Source organism: Rhea americana, unplaced genomic scaffold (genome assembly GCF_003343005.1).
Source record: "Rhea americana isolate MKP2758 unplaced genomic scaffold, rheAme1 scaffold_155, whole genome shotgun sequence".
NCBI lineage: Eukaryota > Metazoa > Chordata > Aves > Rheiformes > Rheidae > Rhea > Rhea americana.
In genome coordinates, this window is record NW_028185650.1 from 1,535,794 (window position 1) to 1,551,604 (window position 15,811).

At 34.4% G+C, this 15,811-nt stretch overlaps 1 protein-coding gene across 2 annotated transcripts in view; it reads left to right on the forward strand.

Moving 5' to 3' along the window:
* TTBK2 (tau tubulin kinase 2) overlaps window positions 1-15,811 on the forward strand; it is a 105,602-nt gene that overhangs the window by 36,645 nt on the left and 53,146 nt on the right. For both annotated transcript variants that reach the window (XM_085299859.1, XM_085299860.1), the window contains exons 4-6: window positions 1,977-2,050; window positions 3,075-3,215; window positions 6,679-6,783. In XM_085299859.1, coding sequence (XP_085155985.1) covers window positions 1,977-2,050; window positions 3,075-3,215; window positions 6,679-6,783 — 320 coding nt within the window. The remainder of the gene's footprint in view (window positions 1-1,976; window positions 2,051-3,074; window positions 3,216-6,678; window positions 6,784-15,811) is intronic.

Genomic DNA, 15,811 nt, shown 5'->3' on the forward strand with positions numbered 1-15,811 from the left:
TTTTTTTTTTTTTTTCCAAACCATGTTGTTAGGCCATCTGTTTCAGTTCATACAGCAGGATCAGAGAAGCCAGATTTATCAAATCTCAGTGAGAGTGAGACTCACTCGGTTGGTTTCCGTCTCGCACGCCCTTACAGACTTTTTTCTCCTGCGTCTACAGCTCTGTAGCAGAATGTAGTGGTGAGCTGCATCCGGCCGCCAAGCGAGCGCTCGTGGTACCGTGCTGCTTGCAGGACCGTGCTTCGGCTGCCTCGCTCCCGAGGCAGAGCCGTCAACTGCAGCCCTCCTGCTATCTCTTCCTCCCCTTGCTCCGCAGGCATGTGGCTCACAGGTGTCCCACGCAGAGGAAAAAGGAACTCCCAGCATCTGCAGAGGGCTTATAGGAAAGTTAATTTCCAAAGAATTTACCACACTGAAGTTGCTATTCCAGTCCAAATGTGGTTTCCCTGAATGAACTGAGGTTTAGAGGCTTTTATTGCATTTGTCAAATGAAAATCTCACACTCAGACACACAAAAAAGTGAAGTAATAGAGGTTTCTCTGAGTATGTTCCTCCAGTATACCCAGAGTGGCTGAAAAATGAATTATATGTATTTGAGATGGCTAAAAAATGCAGCCATGAATATACAGAATTTCCTAGGAAATTTGCTGCAAATCCCTTTCTTCATAAGATTATATTGTCTGTAATACTGCTGTCTTGCTTAAATAAAATGGATATAGGGAAAAAGTGGAGGAAAAACAGTCTTACTTACAACTTAGTATTGATATATATGCAGAAATTAGAGATTTATTTTAAAATAATTCTTTTAAAATAAATTATTTTGATGAATCCTGTTCTGTTTTCTTTGTTTATAGAAGTAGAGCTATCTGTTTTATCTGTATGTACCAGGGAGATTCTGAAGGAAGCAATAAACAGGCAACTGTTCTTCTTGCAAATGATATGAGCATATTCAGAAACTGTAGGACCAAGCCTGCTGGTTTGATGGGGCTATGAATGGAGTAGTATCAAAAAGTCCTCCAAAGCTAACAGCCAACAGTAATCTTTTTCCAATTTTTGAGTTGTAGCTTTGATGTAAAAATGGGACATAAATGGGATCCGGGCTTAAACCCTGCCATTTTCGCCTGTGTTGTGTAGTGGAGTCATAACTCTTCCCAGGACAGTGCTGCAGCTTCTCTCCAAGCTGATGAAACCAGATGCCAATTTGACCTGGGCTTGCATTGCCCTGCAGCTTTCCCTACGGCAGTCCTTGGCTTGCCTTTTCCTCTGATTGGAGAGTCTTATCTTTGACTTACTACTGCAGGAGAGTAAAGAGACTAGTTTTGACCAGCCCTCCTCTTCTCCACATTTCGCTTTTAGGAGAGGAGGGGGCTCTGAAGAAATTTTATTTAAACCAAGCTGTGATTTTTAACTGCTACTGTCCTTTTATTTCAGTTTCAGTGTACCTAAGCTGAATTTCTCTTCAGCAAAGATCAGATGCTAGGAAAAGATATTTGTAAACTGGGTTAGCTGAATTATGTTTCCTACAAATTTTACATTATGGAACATGAAAAAAAAATCCCACAGGTTACTACTACTGTTCTCTTTCCTCATGGCAGTTGCAGTTTATAGAAAAATAGGAATGGCAGTTAGGCATATTGTCTATAACAACCTGTTAACTTCGTAAGAGAATAACCTCATGCAAAATGGCTCAGATTTGTGGACCTTTAGGTATGTTGCCATGCACATTTATTTACAAAACGGTAGTGATCTTYGTAGGGCTGTATGTTTTATGGGAGAAAATTTTTCTTTAATTGGAGGTAGAACTGCCATTGGTTTTACAGGTTTTGTACTGTTTTCTTTTTCTTTCTGTTTATTAAAGTTAGCTGAAGATACCTAAAACAATAYAGCTATCTTTTTGTCATTTGCTAGGTTTTTAAAGGAATGAAACCACGGAATGTTGTTGTTTTTGGTTAACTTGTTTATTGTTATTCTTTCAGGAAAAGATCATGTCTGTAGATTCATTGGATGTGGAAGGAATGACAGATTTAACTATGTGGTCATGCAACTGCAGGTCAGTGTATCAAACAGAGCTCGAAGTTTGCTTTTATGTTTTGTTATGGTAGACAATATATGAAAAAAACAGAGAAATTTTAGAGACTGATCAATAGAAAAAGACCAAAGATCATAAATGTGTTCTCATGGGCTAACCTAAATGGAACATATCCTTATGWCCTTATCCTTTTATATCCTTTCCATAATTCTCTGTCAGAAAGGAGAAAGTTTACATCCTCAGAACAGCCTGAAAATTTAAATTGAGAACTATGATGTGTTCTGAGGTAGTCCACATTCCTTTAAAGACTTTACTTGAAAATAGTCTAAAGTATAGCATATTAGTCTGTTCATTTTGTTGACTTTTTTTGGATGAAAGTAAAAAAGCTCTCTTTGCAAGTTAAAAGCTTAATTCAGTTAACTRAAATACTTCTTCCTGTAAGAAGAGAAAAGTGGGTGATTAACATTTAAAATTATGGAATTATTGTTCTTTACCATGTTGATGAATGTGAAAAAAAGATASATGTTCTAGTATATATTCTGGGTCATCTGTTACTTTGACAGACCAACTGTTTATGACATCTTAGGGAAGCATTTCCTGCATAGTATTATGTAYATCTGTTTAAGTCATCCAAGATATAATGTATAATAAAACAAATAAGATATTATTCCTAAAGAAGTGAATATAAAAAGTTTTTGTGAGTGTTTTCCTCTGTGGCTTTTTTTTCGAGTGTACCRCATATTCAACATTACACACTTGAGAAATATACCAAAATCTATAGACATTATTTTGGTCCRTATTACTTAGGAGTAGAAATATGCTAATGTTTATATTATCAAAAATAGATTATAAATTTAATGTTGGAGATGCTTAGAGACATTTCCTCATTGGATTTAGGTGTTACCCGTGACTATGAAAATAGGTAATGAGAATATTTCATGCTTAACCACTAACTACTAAAGAAGGAGTAGGAAGATTTTATACTGTCTGTGACTGTTGATCTTCTAGTATTTTTTTTCTGAAAATTTTGTTTTGATCTAATCAGGGTCGGAACTTGGCAGACCTGCGTCGGAGCCAGTCTCGAGGAACGTTCACCATCAGTACCACTCTGCGGCTTGGGAGGCAGATTTTGGAATCTATTGAAAGCATCCACTCAGTGGGGTTCCTACACAGAGACATAAAGCCAGTAAGTYCTCCCTTTAAAACAAAATGCTTAATCAATGTGCAGACATTGGATTGCAGAATAAGTAAGAAAGGGTGCTGTATTAGATGTTAAAATGGAAAAAACAAGGAAGGACAGAAAATTGAGTGTTTATTCATCAGTGCAGAATTTTCCTATTAATTAATGTTGGCTTGCAACAGCACGAATCTTGGTCTTCCTCACAATTGTCTCCAGTTATGTAGTTCATCTTACAATTTTTCTATAGTCAGTGTTTCCAACTCCAATCTGTAGCGTCACACAATCAAGACTATTTGTCACACGTTAAGATATGATTAGTGTTTGGCCAATGGGAAATAATATTTTAACATAATAAATCTAAGGGAATAGATTTTATCTGTAGAACATATTTATAGGCTCTTTAATAGCAATTTTTTGTAAAATCCATTTCCTTAATCAATATTTAATTTATTTGCAGCAAAGAAGGAAAGGAAAGATAGACTGAACTAAAAAATMATTCAATCGTTTTATTATGCAATGTTACTGGTATTATACTTTAATATCACTAGAGTGATATCACTTTAGAAGTGTTTCCAGCTTTCAGTTTTCAAACTTAAGAAGTATGTGTACTCCTTAAATAGAGAATGTTGAGGAGATGTTTATGAAAATCAGAAGGGATTTAATGTCTTTTATCAAACTCCCTATAGTGAAACATCTATCTGAACCTATTTTTGATACAGTATTTTAAGYAACACATTGTCCTGTTGTAGAAGAAGATAGCTGCCTTAATGCCATTCAAATTTTCTAAGTTAGAAGACGATATAAGTTAGCAATTGAAAAATGTATTGCRTTTGCCAAATAATTCAACGTTAGTAATAATTTAAGATCATTGTAGGCCACGTGGTATAATTTTATCTTGTACATTTTTTTGTTCTCACAGATTTTTAATTTAATCTATTTTTTAAGGATTTATTTTAGTGAGATGTGTATTTTGCACCACATCTCAAGAATTAATGCTTTAAAGACAATAACCTGCCTGCTTCCCTCAAAGTGACCCTCATCTTRCTCACTCTGAATCCATTTATTAGTTTTGTTATTAGTTTCTCTGAAATGCAAAAAAAYGGTTATTTTGGCCAAAAATAATTTCAGCAAATGACTACTAAACTTCATCTGTATTTTAAGGCAAATATTTTTAATTAAAGTAAATCATACACTTCCTTAATGAACTTCTGGTGTAATGAYTTGCTTACGTGTAACTTCTGAATAGGTGTGAAAAACTTGGGAGAAGTGCTTGTATGTCAAAGGATGGAATGAAGGGACTTACGCTAAGGACCCAAGCTCTTTATATATAGAAGATAATAGAAAAGAAAAAATCTGAGTCCACCACATTCTTACGTTCTGCGCAGAGACATCCTTCTTCAAATACGTTTGAGAACTATGTCATAATGAAAGAGAGGACGCTCCTTTTTGTGCTGTGCTGTGCTGTCTTTGTCAAGCATTATTGGTTTTGTCCAGTAAATTGAGGGTTGCTTTGTCAAAATTTCATGGGGACAATGTCATCCTGATAGCATTGTGCTTTCTTTTGCAAAATGGAATCTTTTATTTTTATTATTTTTTTTTCAGGTTTTCTTTGAGTTTATTYCTCCACTTCAATCACTTATTTTTAATCTTGCTGTATATCAAAAATACCGTTAAAGCTTTGCATTTAGAAAATGAGGAAAAAAAGTTTTATATCCAGCAATATTTGCATCTATTAGAAAACAAATCTGGCATATCTGACAGAATTTCCTGTCAGCTGAATTATATTTACGTAAAACTTTTTGTAAGTTTCTGTGAATTAAAGCATTTCATTTACATCACTTCTTCCTTGTAACTTTTTATGAAGGATGTGTTCTCCCTGATCCCGCTCCAAGATTTCGTTTAGTAGTGACAGGACATAGAAGCAGTGAATGCTGAGTGAAATAGGAGAGGAAGAGTTAGCTGGAGCAAAAGATATTAATGATGGAAGTGATTCAAGTTTTGAATGAGAAATTTGCTTCTTTCTTTTTTTGAAATTATTAAAGTAGTCAAATGCTAGGAAATTATATATGATATTTCATAATTCGGATGGCAAGTGAAGAACAAATATTTTGCCATTTTGAAGTATCTCACTGTTAAGTCTTCCATTCCAGACCTAATTTACTGTAACCTTTGGAATCAGTCAAGCTCAAGCATGGACAATCTTGCATATTAAAAGAAAAAACAAACAAGCAAGGCTTCCTCCTAACCAATAACAGTTACGTTGTTTAAAGGAATTCCTAAATGTTCCTGTAGTCTTGTTACCGCTCTTCCTGTGTAGTTTTTCTCTTGGCCTGTGATGTATAATAGTAACAGCTGTTGCTGTGGAGATTAAACCAACAYGTTCTTCTGAACCAGCAAGATTTTCCAACTAGTCACCAGTCTTTCCTGAYGTGTAGTATTCCTCAGTGCTATTTTTCACTGTAATCTTTTGATGCTTATTATTAATCCTTTTCTCAGTGCAGATTTACCATCTAAATCAGTTATGTTTTTGAACATTGTAAATGTTCTCCAGCTTGTGATTGTCTTTAATGGTAAGACATACGTCTGTGGGCRTTATCAACAGTTTTAGTTAGTCTCTGACTTCTATATACCTTCATCGTGCCATCTCTGAACTATGGCTGCTTCTATTCAAACAACTATTCAAATTTCAGTTCAGTGCAGATAAGTTTTTTCTGAAGTACTGGGTTGGAGGAAAATTTAAAACTATTTTCAAGTTTCTTGTAATTTTTCCTCCAATTAAAAATATCTCAGATTATCTAAATGCAAATTAGAAGATAATTTGGAAAGACTTGCTTTCTCCAAAGACACATTTTTATTACAGTTTTTAAACTCTGAATGATAACSACAATAAACAAAGTTTTATAGTATTTCCACCTTTCTAAGATGTGTAGTTCAGATTCCATTTCACAATACTTTTTTTTTTTTTTAATCTATCTTTTCTGTATCACCTAGTACATTTTTACTGATTTTGATGGAGGAGAGACTTGAATCAGTTCAGCTGAAGTGTTTAAAAATCACAGTTGTGACTAGCAGTGTTGAAGAAGTTTTTGTTAAAGGGGGTAGCTTAGGTAATACTCAAGAATGCTATATGATAGTAGTGCATTGGCTCATATGAAACTCTTAACCCCTAGTAGTTTTTTGAAAGGTCTAAATAAAAAAATGTAATTGGATGACATGACTGAAAAATCCTTGCTAAAAGGAGTATATTCTAAGTGACAAAGTAGGCTGACAGTATATTTGGACCRAAAAGTCTGCTATTCAGGTGTGCTAAGGAGAGTGTCGGCTTTTGTTGACTGTTTTCTTCAAATGTAGTGGGAATTTAATAGAAMTGAAAATATGAAAGAAAGGACAGAAAAGTAGAACATTGATTTTTCTATGACTATGTCTCTATATTAATATATACATACCTACATATTTATTTTCTTCCTAGTCCAACTTCGCCATGGGACGTTTTCCTAGCACCTGCAGGAAGTGTTATATGCTGGATTTTGGCTTGGCTCGGCAATTTACCAACTCCTGTGGGGATGTCAGACCAGTAAGATATTTTTCACAACTGTCAATTTGATTAACTGAATATAGTAATATACTATCATCTTTTTTTCTAGAGAAGTGTTTGAATACCAGTGAACAGGAAACTGATCTAAACTTGACAAACTTCACCCCAGATCAGAAATGCCATGCAATTTATTGATTATATCCAAAGATTGGCAATCAGGAATGAACATTKTTTCTAATTTTGATTTGAGGCACAGGTCTATTCTGTAGTTTATTCATTTATTTATTTGGATGATAATCAGTCTTTTTATTTGAAAAATTGAGTGAAAAATGGGTTTCATTTCACTGAATATCATAATACTATTCCAGAGCTGAACTTCACTTGGTATTATGTATTGCAGAAAAAAAAAAACTTTGCAGGAGAAAAAAAAACCCAATAAACTGAATATATTATCTTCTGAAAAGAAAAGTCTGAAAAGTTAAAATACTGACAGGACACTAATTTCAGCATTTAACAAGACATAGTTAAGTATAGTTGCTTTTATTCCCATGTCTGAAGATAATTGTAGATAAAAAGGATATCAATAAGGATATTACATTTTTAAGTACAGTAGAGCCTCCCTAATTCACTGATGGGGAGACCTATTATTAATGTCAACATTTGCAAATAAGCAAGTCAATGACACAATACATGGTGATGCTTTAAAAAAAATATTTACATTATTAGATTAGTTTAGTTCACATTTTTATGATAATACTCAATAGTGTTCTAGTCAATACTGTGTAGCATATTTACTATTGTGATGAGTGGTAGAAACCATCTCTGCAGCATTTCGATTTGTTTTTTGCCTAAGCAGTTGGGAAAGTGGCAAATTTTTGTGTGCAAATTATGAGGTGTATGAATTAGTAAGGTAAATTAGCGAGGTTCTGCTGTACTCTATTCCTTCAGCCATAATGCTGGACATTGCAATGAAAACAAAGAGCAGGGGAGACCAACAGGGTGGCTGCTGCTGTTGGAAAGGTGAGCTAAACATTTTAAGTAGTTTAATTTTTTTTATTATTATTTCTTAATGTTCTTGTCTTCTGTATGTTTGGCTGCTTATGATGTTTTTCTGTCTGACTGGTGATTTTTGAAAGGAAAACAATTCTCCAGATTCTRTCATTTCAATATACATATATACTAATGGTAGTGATCTCAGAAAACATAACAGAAATATTGAATTTTCTGTTATTATCACTTCTTATTTTGTAGCAACTCAGTTCTTGCCTTTTGCTTTTCATTGCAGTGCCCTACAGTGTAACTGAAGCAATTCTTCAATTTAGTCTGTTTCGAGTTTTCTGACAGTATAATTCATAATAGAGTGGCAGTGAGAAAAAAGTTATTAGTCTTGTTTTTATTTAATAGTCAATTGTGGTTCTCGTTTAAATAATAAACAAAGCAAACAATATGGTAGCTAATAAATTTTATTAATATGTTCATTAAATGTGCTATATGCTTCTCCTTAAACCTATCCATCCTCTAATTTTCATTAGATTTCCTCAGCAGATACTACAAATAACCTGGAAAAGTGCAAAGGCATATTCTTCAAAAACCATAGTACTCTATTGTTAAGAACCTATTTCTCATTTAATATTGATGCTATATTTTTATAATAAGCCTAATTTTGAATATACCAAACTTCCTCTGAAGGAATCTGGTCACATTGAAAKTTTACATATCATCCCAGAATCCTTGAATTTCCATGACAGATGTTGTAAAAGAATCAGAAGAGAARTTTTGGAAATTACAGTATCAAATTTTAGTCCTCTGACAGCTTTGTATTTGCCCCAACATTAAAGAATTCCTGGTGGCCAAAAGTCTGTTTATTCAGCTCAAAAACAGTTGTTGCACAGTAAGACAAAAAAGACTTTGTGGATATAGTTTAAAGCAGGGAAGACTCTGACAAGATGATATTTCTCCCCAGAAATCATTGGAGACAAAAATCTTATTGGCTTCAAGGCTGTTAGAAAAGAAAGGTATCATGCTATTCTTAAATGGCACGTGACTTATGCTGGTAAGGTGGTTGAGAGTAAAAGGGAATTACAAGAATAAGTGATAATTGGTTTTATTACAAATCTTCATGTTAGGTGGGAGTTCATGTGACTGARGTTCAAACAGTAAGAAGTTTAAAGGAGATGCTTATGGTGAGGAAATCCACTTTATTTTGTGAAATCAAGTCAAGGAAATGAGAAACTTCTCAAACGGTTATGCTACCCAACATTAGACTGTTAATTACAGGATGTTATACCCACACAGAGATATACAACAGACTTACATTTGACGTTGGTGAGATAAGGTGCTCTTGTGTCAGTTCTGTTAGAGCAAAAGGAACTGTGAAATGTGGGAATTCATTGTTCTGTTCCAATATCTGAATGAAGTATATGCTGGTGGTTACTGATCTTTTCAACTATCCATTCGGACCCTTCTGCATTTCTGTCGTAAGCCAGTGCTTGTTCTTGGAATCTTTTTTTTCCTCTCTCCTCTCTGATTTCCTTTCTTCATCTAGCTCCTTATATTGCTTGGTTTCCAGTTAAACTAATTTCTCTTTTCCTTGCATTTGAGTGCCCACAGGGGTAACACAATGCAACTAAACGAAATTCTCTTTGCTCTCAGTTTCTTTTCCTGGCACCAGAATGAAATCTAAGCATTCTGAAGGAGCAAGAGAAAAATAGGAATTCAGACTGTTGCAGCTCTGGATTGGATTATGCCTCATGACAGAACATTTGAAGAATTGAGATGCCTAATTCAAACAAATCTGTATTGAGTTTGTATGAAGTTTATTTCTTCAAAAGCTGAGGCATAATTGTTTTTGAATTGCTGGTAGAATATTACTTGAAACCATTGTGATACAGTCTCAAATYCCTCCTTGACTCTCCTCTTTCCAAAGCATATGGAGGATGCAGCCTTCCTACAAATTGTTGTAATTAATAAATAGACAACAAACATTTGCTCCACCTGCATTTGAGAACTGGTTGAGGTGATTTGCTGAATTAAAAGTAAGCAGCCAAAGAAACAGGAATTTAATATGAAGAATTTGAGCTTAAATGTTTAATATGCAGAAAGTTAAAAACAGCTGAACGCAGGATCTTATATGAAAAGTAGTGGCCAGTGTTTAGTGTAGGTTGCTCTACCTGTACCATCTGTAATGTATTGGCAATGAAGTAAAAAGACAGTGGTAATAATGAGTCTGGAGAAAATTTGATGAATTTAGGGAAGCATTCCAGTAGAAAATGTTGATGCGTTAAAGCAGAAATGAAGATTCATTCAGGTTAAAGAACTTAAACATTTTTGCCAGTATCTCGCTAATTACTTTTGTTTCATATAGTTATTACAGTAGTTACCAAACATAACAGATTTCACTGCAGAAAATGCATTGATAACACAGTCACTACCCTAGCATAGGTTTGGTTCTCCCTCCAGTTTCCTACTGTCTGTACGTTCTGTACATCGGTTTCTTCATGTGCGCTTATCTGCCTACTGTCTACTCCAAATCTTGTGCTATGGAACCAAGCCTCCCACTCAACATATTAACATAATTACAAGGTTTTAGTGAGTAATCATAGACTCTCTTTGGGCAAATTTTACAATGGCATTGGATTGATTTGTGGTTACTGCAGTCTGTTTTCTTCTTGCTGCCGTGCTCTTCCACCTTTCTGAAATGGCTACAGAATTAAGTCAAAACCAGCCCTATCATCTATGATAAATTAAACTATTCTCTAGAGTAAGTAGATGTATTTACAGCAAAAATTCCTCTCAGAATTTTTGTGCACTGTAGAGAAACAAAGCCTTTGTTTAAGTACTGCCCATTTCAGTTCAACTTGAGCATAACTTAGCTTTTTTGCCTTAATTTCTTGGCACTAACTTCTTGAATGCTCATTTGATTGTTATTTATGGTTAAAGAGTTTTTAAAATGAGACATTGTGCTACACTGGCTAGCATGAGCACGTATTTTAATTTATGATTTACAGTGAAATAAAATAATTTTATTTCAGTGGTTTCTTCCTTTGCCATTTACTGTAAGTAGTGTGTATTCTGAAGGTCACTACAAGTAAAACTACTCCGGTTTAGTGTCTCTTGAAATTTGTAGTGGATCATATAATAGTAAATTGATATGATTTTATTTGTTAAAAATATGTATTAATTAAATCAATTTATCTAGGAATCATAATATAATCAAAATTGCAAAGGAAATTGCATAAGTAGGTTGGTCTACAATTGAAAGAAAATCCATATAGCTTGTTTTTATGGGGAGATGTTAGCATCCAGAATTTGAAGATTTTTGCAATTATGCCATTAGAACATTATCTTTTTTTTCCTCTTGTCCATTTGTTGCTAATTTATAGCTTTTCCCATGTGCATGTAGTAACAATGTACCATCTATTATAATTTTCTTTTCTTGTACAGGATTTTCTTCCTATCATTGCTACTTTGTATCTTCTGCCATTCCTATCAGCTTTCTCTCCTCCTTTTCTCCACTCCCCATTAATACAATTCTTAAGCCTGCATACGAATCTTTCCTGCCTCTTTTTCTTTATGTTAGGTGACAGTCTTCCATTTTGACTTTCCTCTGGCTCCAGTTTTTGTCATGATTTCATTTCTGGTCTCCTTCAGCATGTGACTCTGTAGTCTTATGTTCTCTCCTTTTCCCCTTTATCTTCAGGTAGTCTTAGTCATAAACACACCATYGTCTGTAAGCTCACGATTTCCAGATCCGAGTTCCTGTTGCAATACTATCTCCTTCAGTTCGGCTAAAACTGTGTCCTCTGCCTATAGTTCCTGTGTGAATGTCTCATGATGAATTCAAACTCAACATGGTCGGTATAGAGCCCTCGGTCTCCTTTCTTGTGTGCCGAGCGCTCATTGCTACTTCTGTTCGTAGTCGCTGCATGTGCCACCTGCTTCTGTCACCAGGGCTTACTGGCACTTCAGACTCAATTTGTCTTTGCATTTAGCCTGTGTCTAAATCCTGACAGTATTTTCTGTAGAATATGTCTGAGACAAAACTTTTGTTCTCCATTCACAAACCTTCACAAACCTGAAATTCTTGTCAAGACTAGCCATCCTCTAACCTGACTGTTACCCCTTTTTTTTGGCTTGGCAAATACAAGCATTCAGAGTGTTATTGTAGAAACAGTTTACATAATTTGTTCTGATCATGTCAGCCTTTCAAAATGCATCGAACAAGCTATGTACTGACATTTTTAAGGCTCTTCAGGGTCTTTTACCACCCAGCCTGTCACCTCTTGCTCACAGTAAAAATGAGTAACAGTGAAGATGATGATTCATGGTAAAGATGGTGACTCCTGTTTCCATTACCTGCTTCTAGAGTTTGAAAAAAAGGGATTTCATGCTTTATTTCAAACTGTTCCCCTCCTGGAAAGGAGATATCCACATCCATATCCATCTAAAAAGTCATTACTATTTTTTTTTAATCTCTCTTGTTTGGAAAGAAATCTAGAAAAGCATGCTTATTTTCTTTAAGAGTTGAAAATTTTTTGTTTGACCCTTAAACCTAGAAATRCAATCTATTGTGACCATAATTAATATTTAATATTTAAATGGAAGGTGTGCTTAACAGCAAAAGGCAATATATAATGCCAACCTGAAGAGCACTATAGAAATATGGAGATAATGTTGTATCGAGAAGAGATTATATTCTGATTTAAAAAAAAGATCGATGAATTATAGGAAGTCTTATTTGTGCACATGCTTTATACATGTTGCTAGCTTCGTATTCTGAATTACTAATAGAAAGAAAAAGTAGTTTCAATAACCCATTTTCAGTTTGGCTATTATTAATTGTCCTATTTCTTGTGTACAGATTTGGAAGGAGGATTTTGTATTTTCCTTTTGTTATTTGTTCCTGAGAAATTCTGCTGTCTCTTAGCCTTCTTTACTGAAAGAATTATCACTTCTATATGAAATTTCAAAGAGCTTAGAAGGAGGAGGAGGCCTTTCACAGAGATTAGCCCAAACAATTCTACTAAGGGTTCAAGCCTTACTGCTGTCAAAAAGGGTCAGATCCTAAGACACTTCTATGTCATTTTTAGAGATGTCCTTTATCTTCACAGTTCTAATTTCAGACTCTGCGCTGGTTTAGCTCCATTAAAGTTATGCTACCAAGGACTCCTTAYCAGCCATAGATGTTCCCATGATGCCATCATTACGAAGAGCAGAAATTTCTATGAAGAAGTGGTACTAACCACATTTCTGACTCATCTCCCCTAAGATGGAAACGAGAGAGAAGGTTATTCATCCATCTGGTCCTTACTAGTCTCCGCAGTATAAATGCTGGAATAAATCAGATGGCCTTTTCAGAGTCTGTAATAACACATGAGGATGCTGGAGTTAGCTGGACTGTGTTAAATGTGAAAAACAATTGCCTGTTTTCACTTCTTAACATAGGAATGCAGTCACAGCAATCGCCTTTTTCAGCTTCTCCAGGATTCTTCCTACATGTGTAAATTTAAACTCTTCATCCTGATACAACTTTCTGACACTTTATTTTAATTATTTCACACATATCTTTTAAAAATTGTAATGTTTTATTGTGTATTTAAATTAAATCTATATTATACTGAGTAGAGCTAAATTCCTAACTCTCCTGTCTGTATGTTGACACCTCTTTGGCATCCTTGGTGTGTCTTACAAAGTGAACACTTTAAATAGATAAATAGCTTAATTTATGAATCCTAAATCTGCCCTTTCTGTAACTTGTTCTGCAACAAATGAGCAGAAGTAGAGCTCTGCCTATGATACTCAGATTTACAAGGGAATGTCTGGGAGTTTAGCTTTCTGTTATCATCCATTCTTGATGGAGTAGATAGCCAAAATATTTTATCATTGAATAAGCCAGAATTATCATTTGCTACTCTGTATTCCGGTTGTATATTGAGTATTCTTGAATTATAAGTCATTCAGCGAAATTATTTTCTTCCACATGTTTCCAAAGGAGTCTTAATGCTGATAACATGGAGACATGCCCTAGTATAGATTTTGACCTGTGTAATATAGATGTCTCAAAATTGTTTTTTAAAATGTTATAGTTTCAAGTCTGTAAAGACCCTTTTATTTAGCAGAAGAGTTGGTTAGGAAAGAAAATGAGGAATAGAGTGATGTTCCAGATATGAATCCCAAATTCACTACAAATATGTGACCTAAATGTTGTTTGTAGAAGACAGCTGAAATTATCCTCTTCTATATCATCCAAGAAAAAATTAGCCCACTGAGGTATGAAATACTCTCCAAATGGTACAGCMGAATGCTAGGTTTTAAATTTCAGCAAATGTGGGTCATGGAGTGCTATCAATTTAAAGGATTTTATTCAGTTAGTTCATYGTGAACAAATTCCCCTGGACCTCTGAGAGAACTTTTCTAGTCATCAGTAAAATTACTTCTGATATTTTCTGATGTCATCATGGTGCATATGGAAGCAGAAATCTGAAATGACACCTTAAGTAATGAATATAGAATTTATTTATTTATTTTTTAGGTACTGCGTATGCTTTTTTTCCCTTTGGTACAGTGTAATTATCCATTACTACACTCTAAAATATTATTGAATTATAAATGCAGAAATGTTTCCATTGATGTGTATTCCTATAGTTTTCTTAATTTGTCTGACTTACTACCTTCTCTTGTGTTTAGGACACACATTAATTAGTCTTCCTTTTAAATCTTTTATCTGTTGTTATAAAGAGGCTTCTAGCATTTAATAAATCCAAGCACATGCATATACTGCTTGAGGAGGGATTTATTTGTATTCGCAACAGTGTGTGGTGTTGTTGAGCAATTGAAAAATGGTAATAGAATATGAAGAGTGATTATTGTTGTTTGACTTACCTTGACTTAGAGCATATTTATTATCCCTAACATCTAAATAATGTTCTGAAATAAGCAAGTTTAATGTAAAAGAACTTCTCTCAGAAAGTAACATTTAAAGAATAGGAAGATGAGTCTCAAGAGAACTCTTTGTTCAATATTTGTGGTGTTTAATGTATTTATCATTACATTTCTGAGGTGTCATATGTGGACTATTGATTTACAGAATTGAGGACCAAGCAGTTTTCACTCTGATTTGTTGTTTTTCGCCCAATGGGATTTGTAGTAGCACGATTGGATTAGATTTGGATTAGATTATCTAAAATGACCTTTATTTGGTTTGCAGCAGGCAGGTGACAGTGTGACTGATTTTGAAGGTAAAAAATAAGACTCGAAGGAGGTATTCTTGGTGGGTAAGCAGCACAATAGGTGATGGGATCTAAGAGATTGCTTCTGTAGGGATTAACTGCTTCCTTAGTGCCACATTTTCTTATCTGTCAAAAGCTCTCTTTTCTAGAATAGTGCAGAACATTCAAAAAGCTTAGCCTTTGTAAGTCAGTAAGAAACAGTTTCTCATAAACTTCTGAAAGGTAGATGATTCAAGTGATATATCCGCTTCTCCTCTTAATCATCAGTTAATAAGATATTCGTGAATCATAAACTTGGAGATGTAACTGATGGTATGCTGTTTGGGTCATTCATACTGCGTGACCCAAGCTTTGAGTACAAAATGTTGGCATTAGGATGAGTTCAACTGTTTTTTAAAAATTGAGAATAAATTGCTCTAAACATAGAAATTTATGTCTCTCTTCATAAAACTAGTTCATAAAACTGTTCATCAAATCTCTTCCTTACTCTGATACTTAAATTTTTCCCGTTATTTACTTTTTTGTTCTTTTCTATAAGCTTCTTTTCCCATATTGTAGCTGAAATATCCTTTTTTCCCCTAGTTCTCTCTTCAGAGTTCTGTTTCTAAATCCAGTAACAACAGATTTTTTTTCATAAAACAGTGAAATGCAATTTTTCAATGCCTTTCCCAAATGTTTTAGTTGTAGCTGTCCTTGTTCTCCTTCCAACAAAGTGAATGGAGAATTTTCATAAGTTGTGTCTTTACGCAGTGACTGCATAGGGAGCAATCTGTTATGAAGTTGGTTTAAAAAAAAAAGAAGTATAATTAACCCATAAATATAATACAGTACTTGTTAGA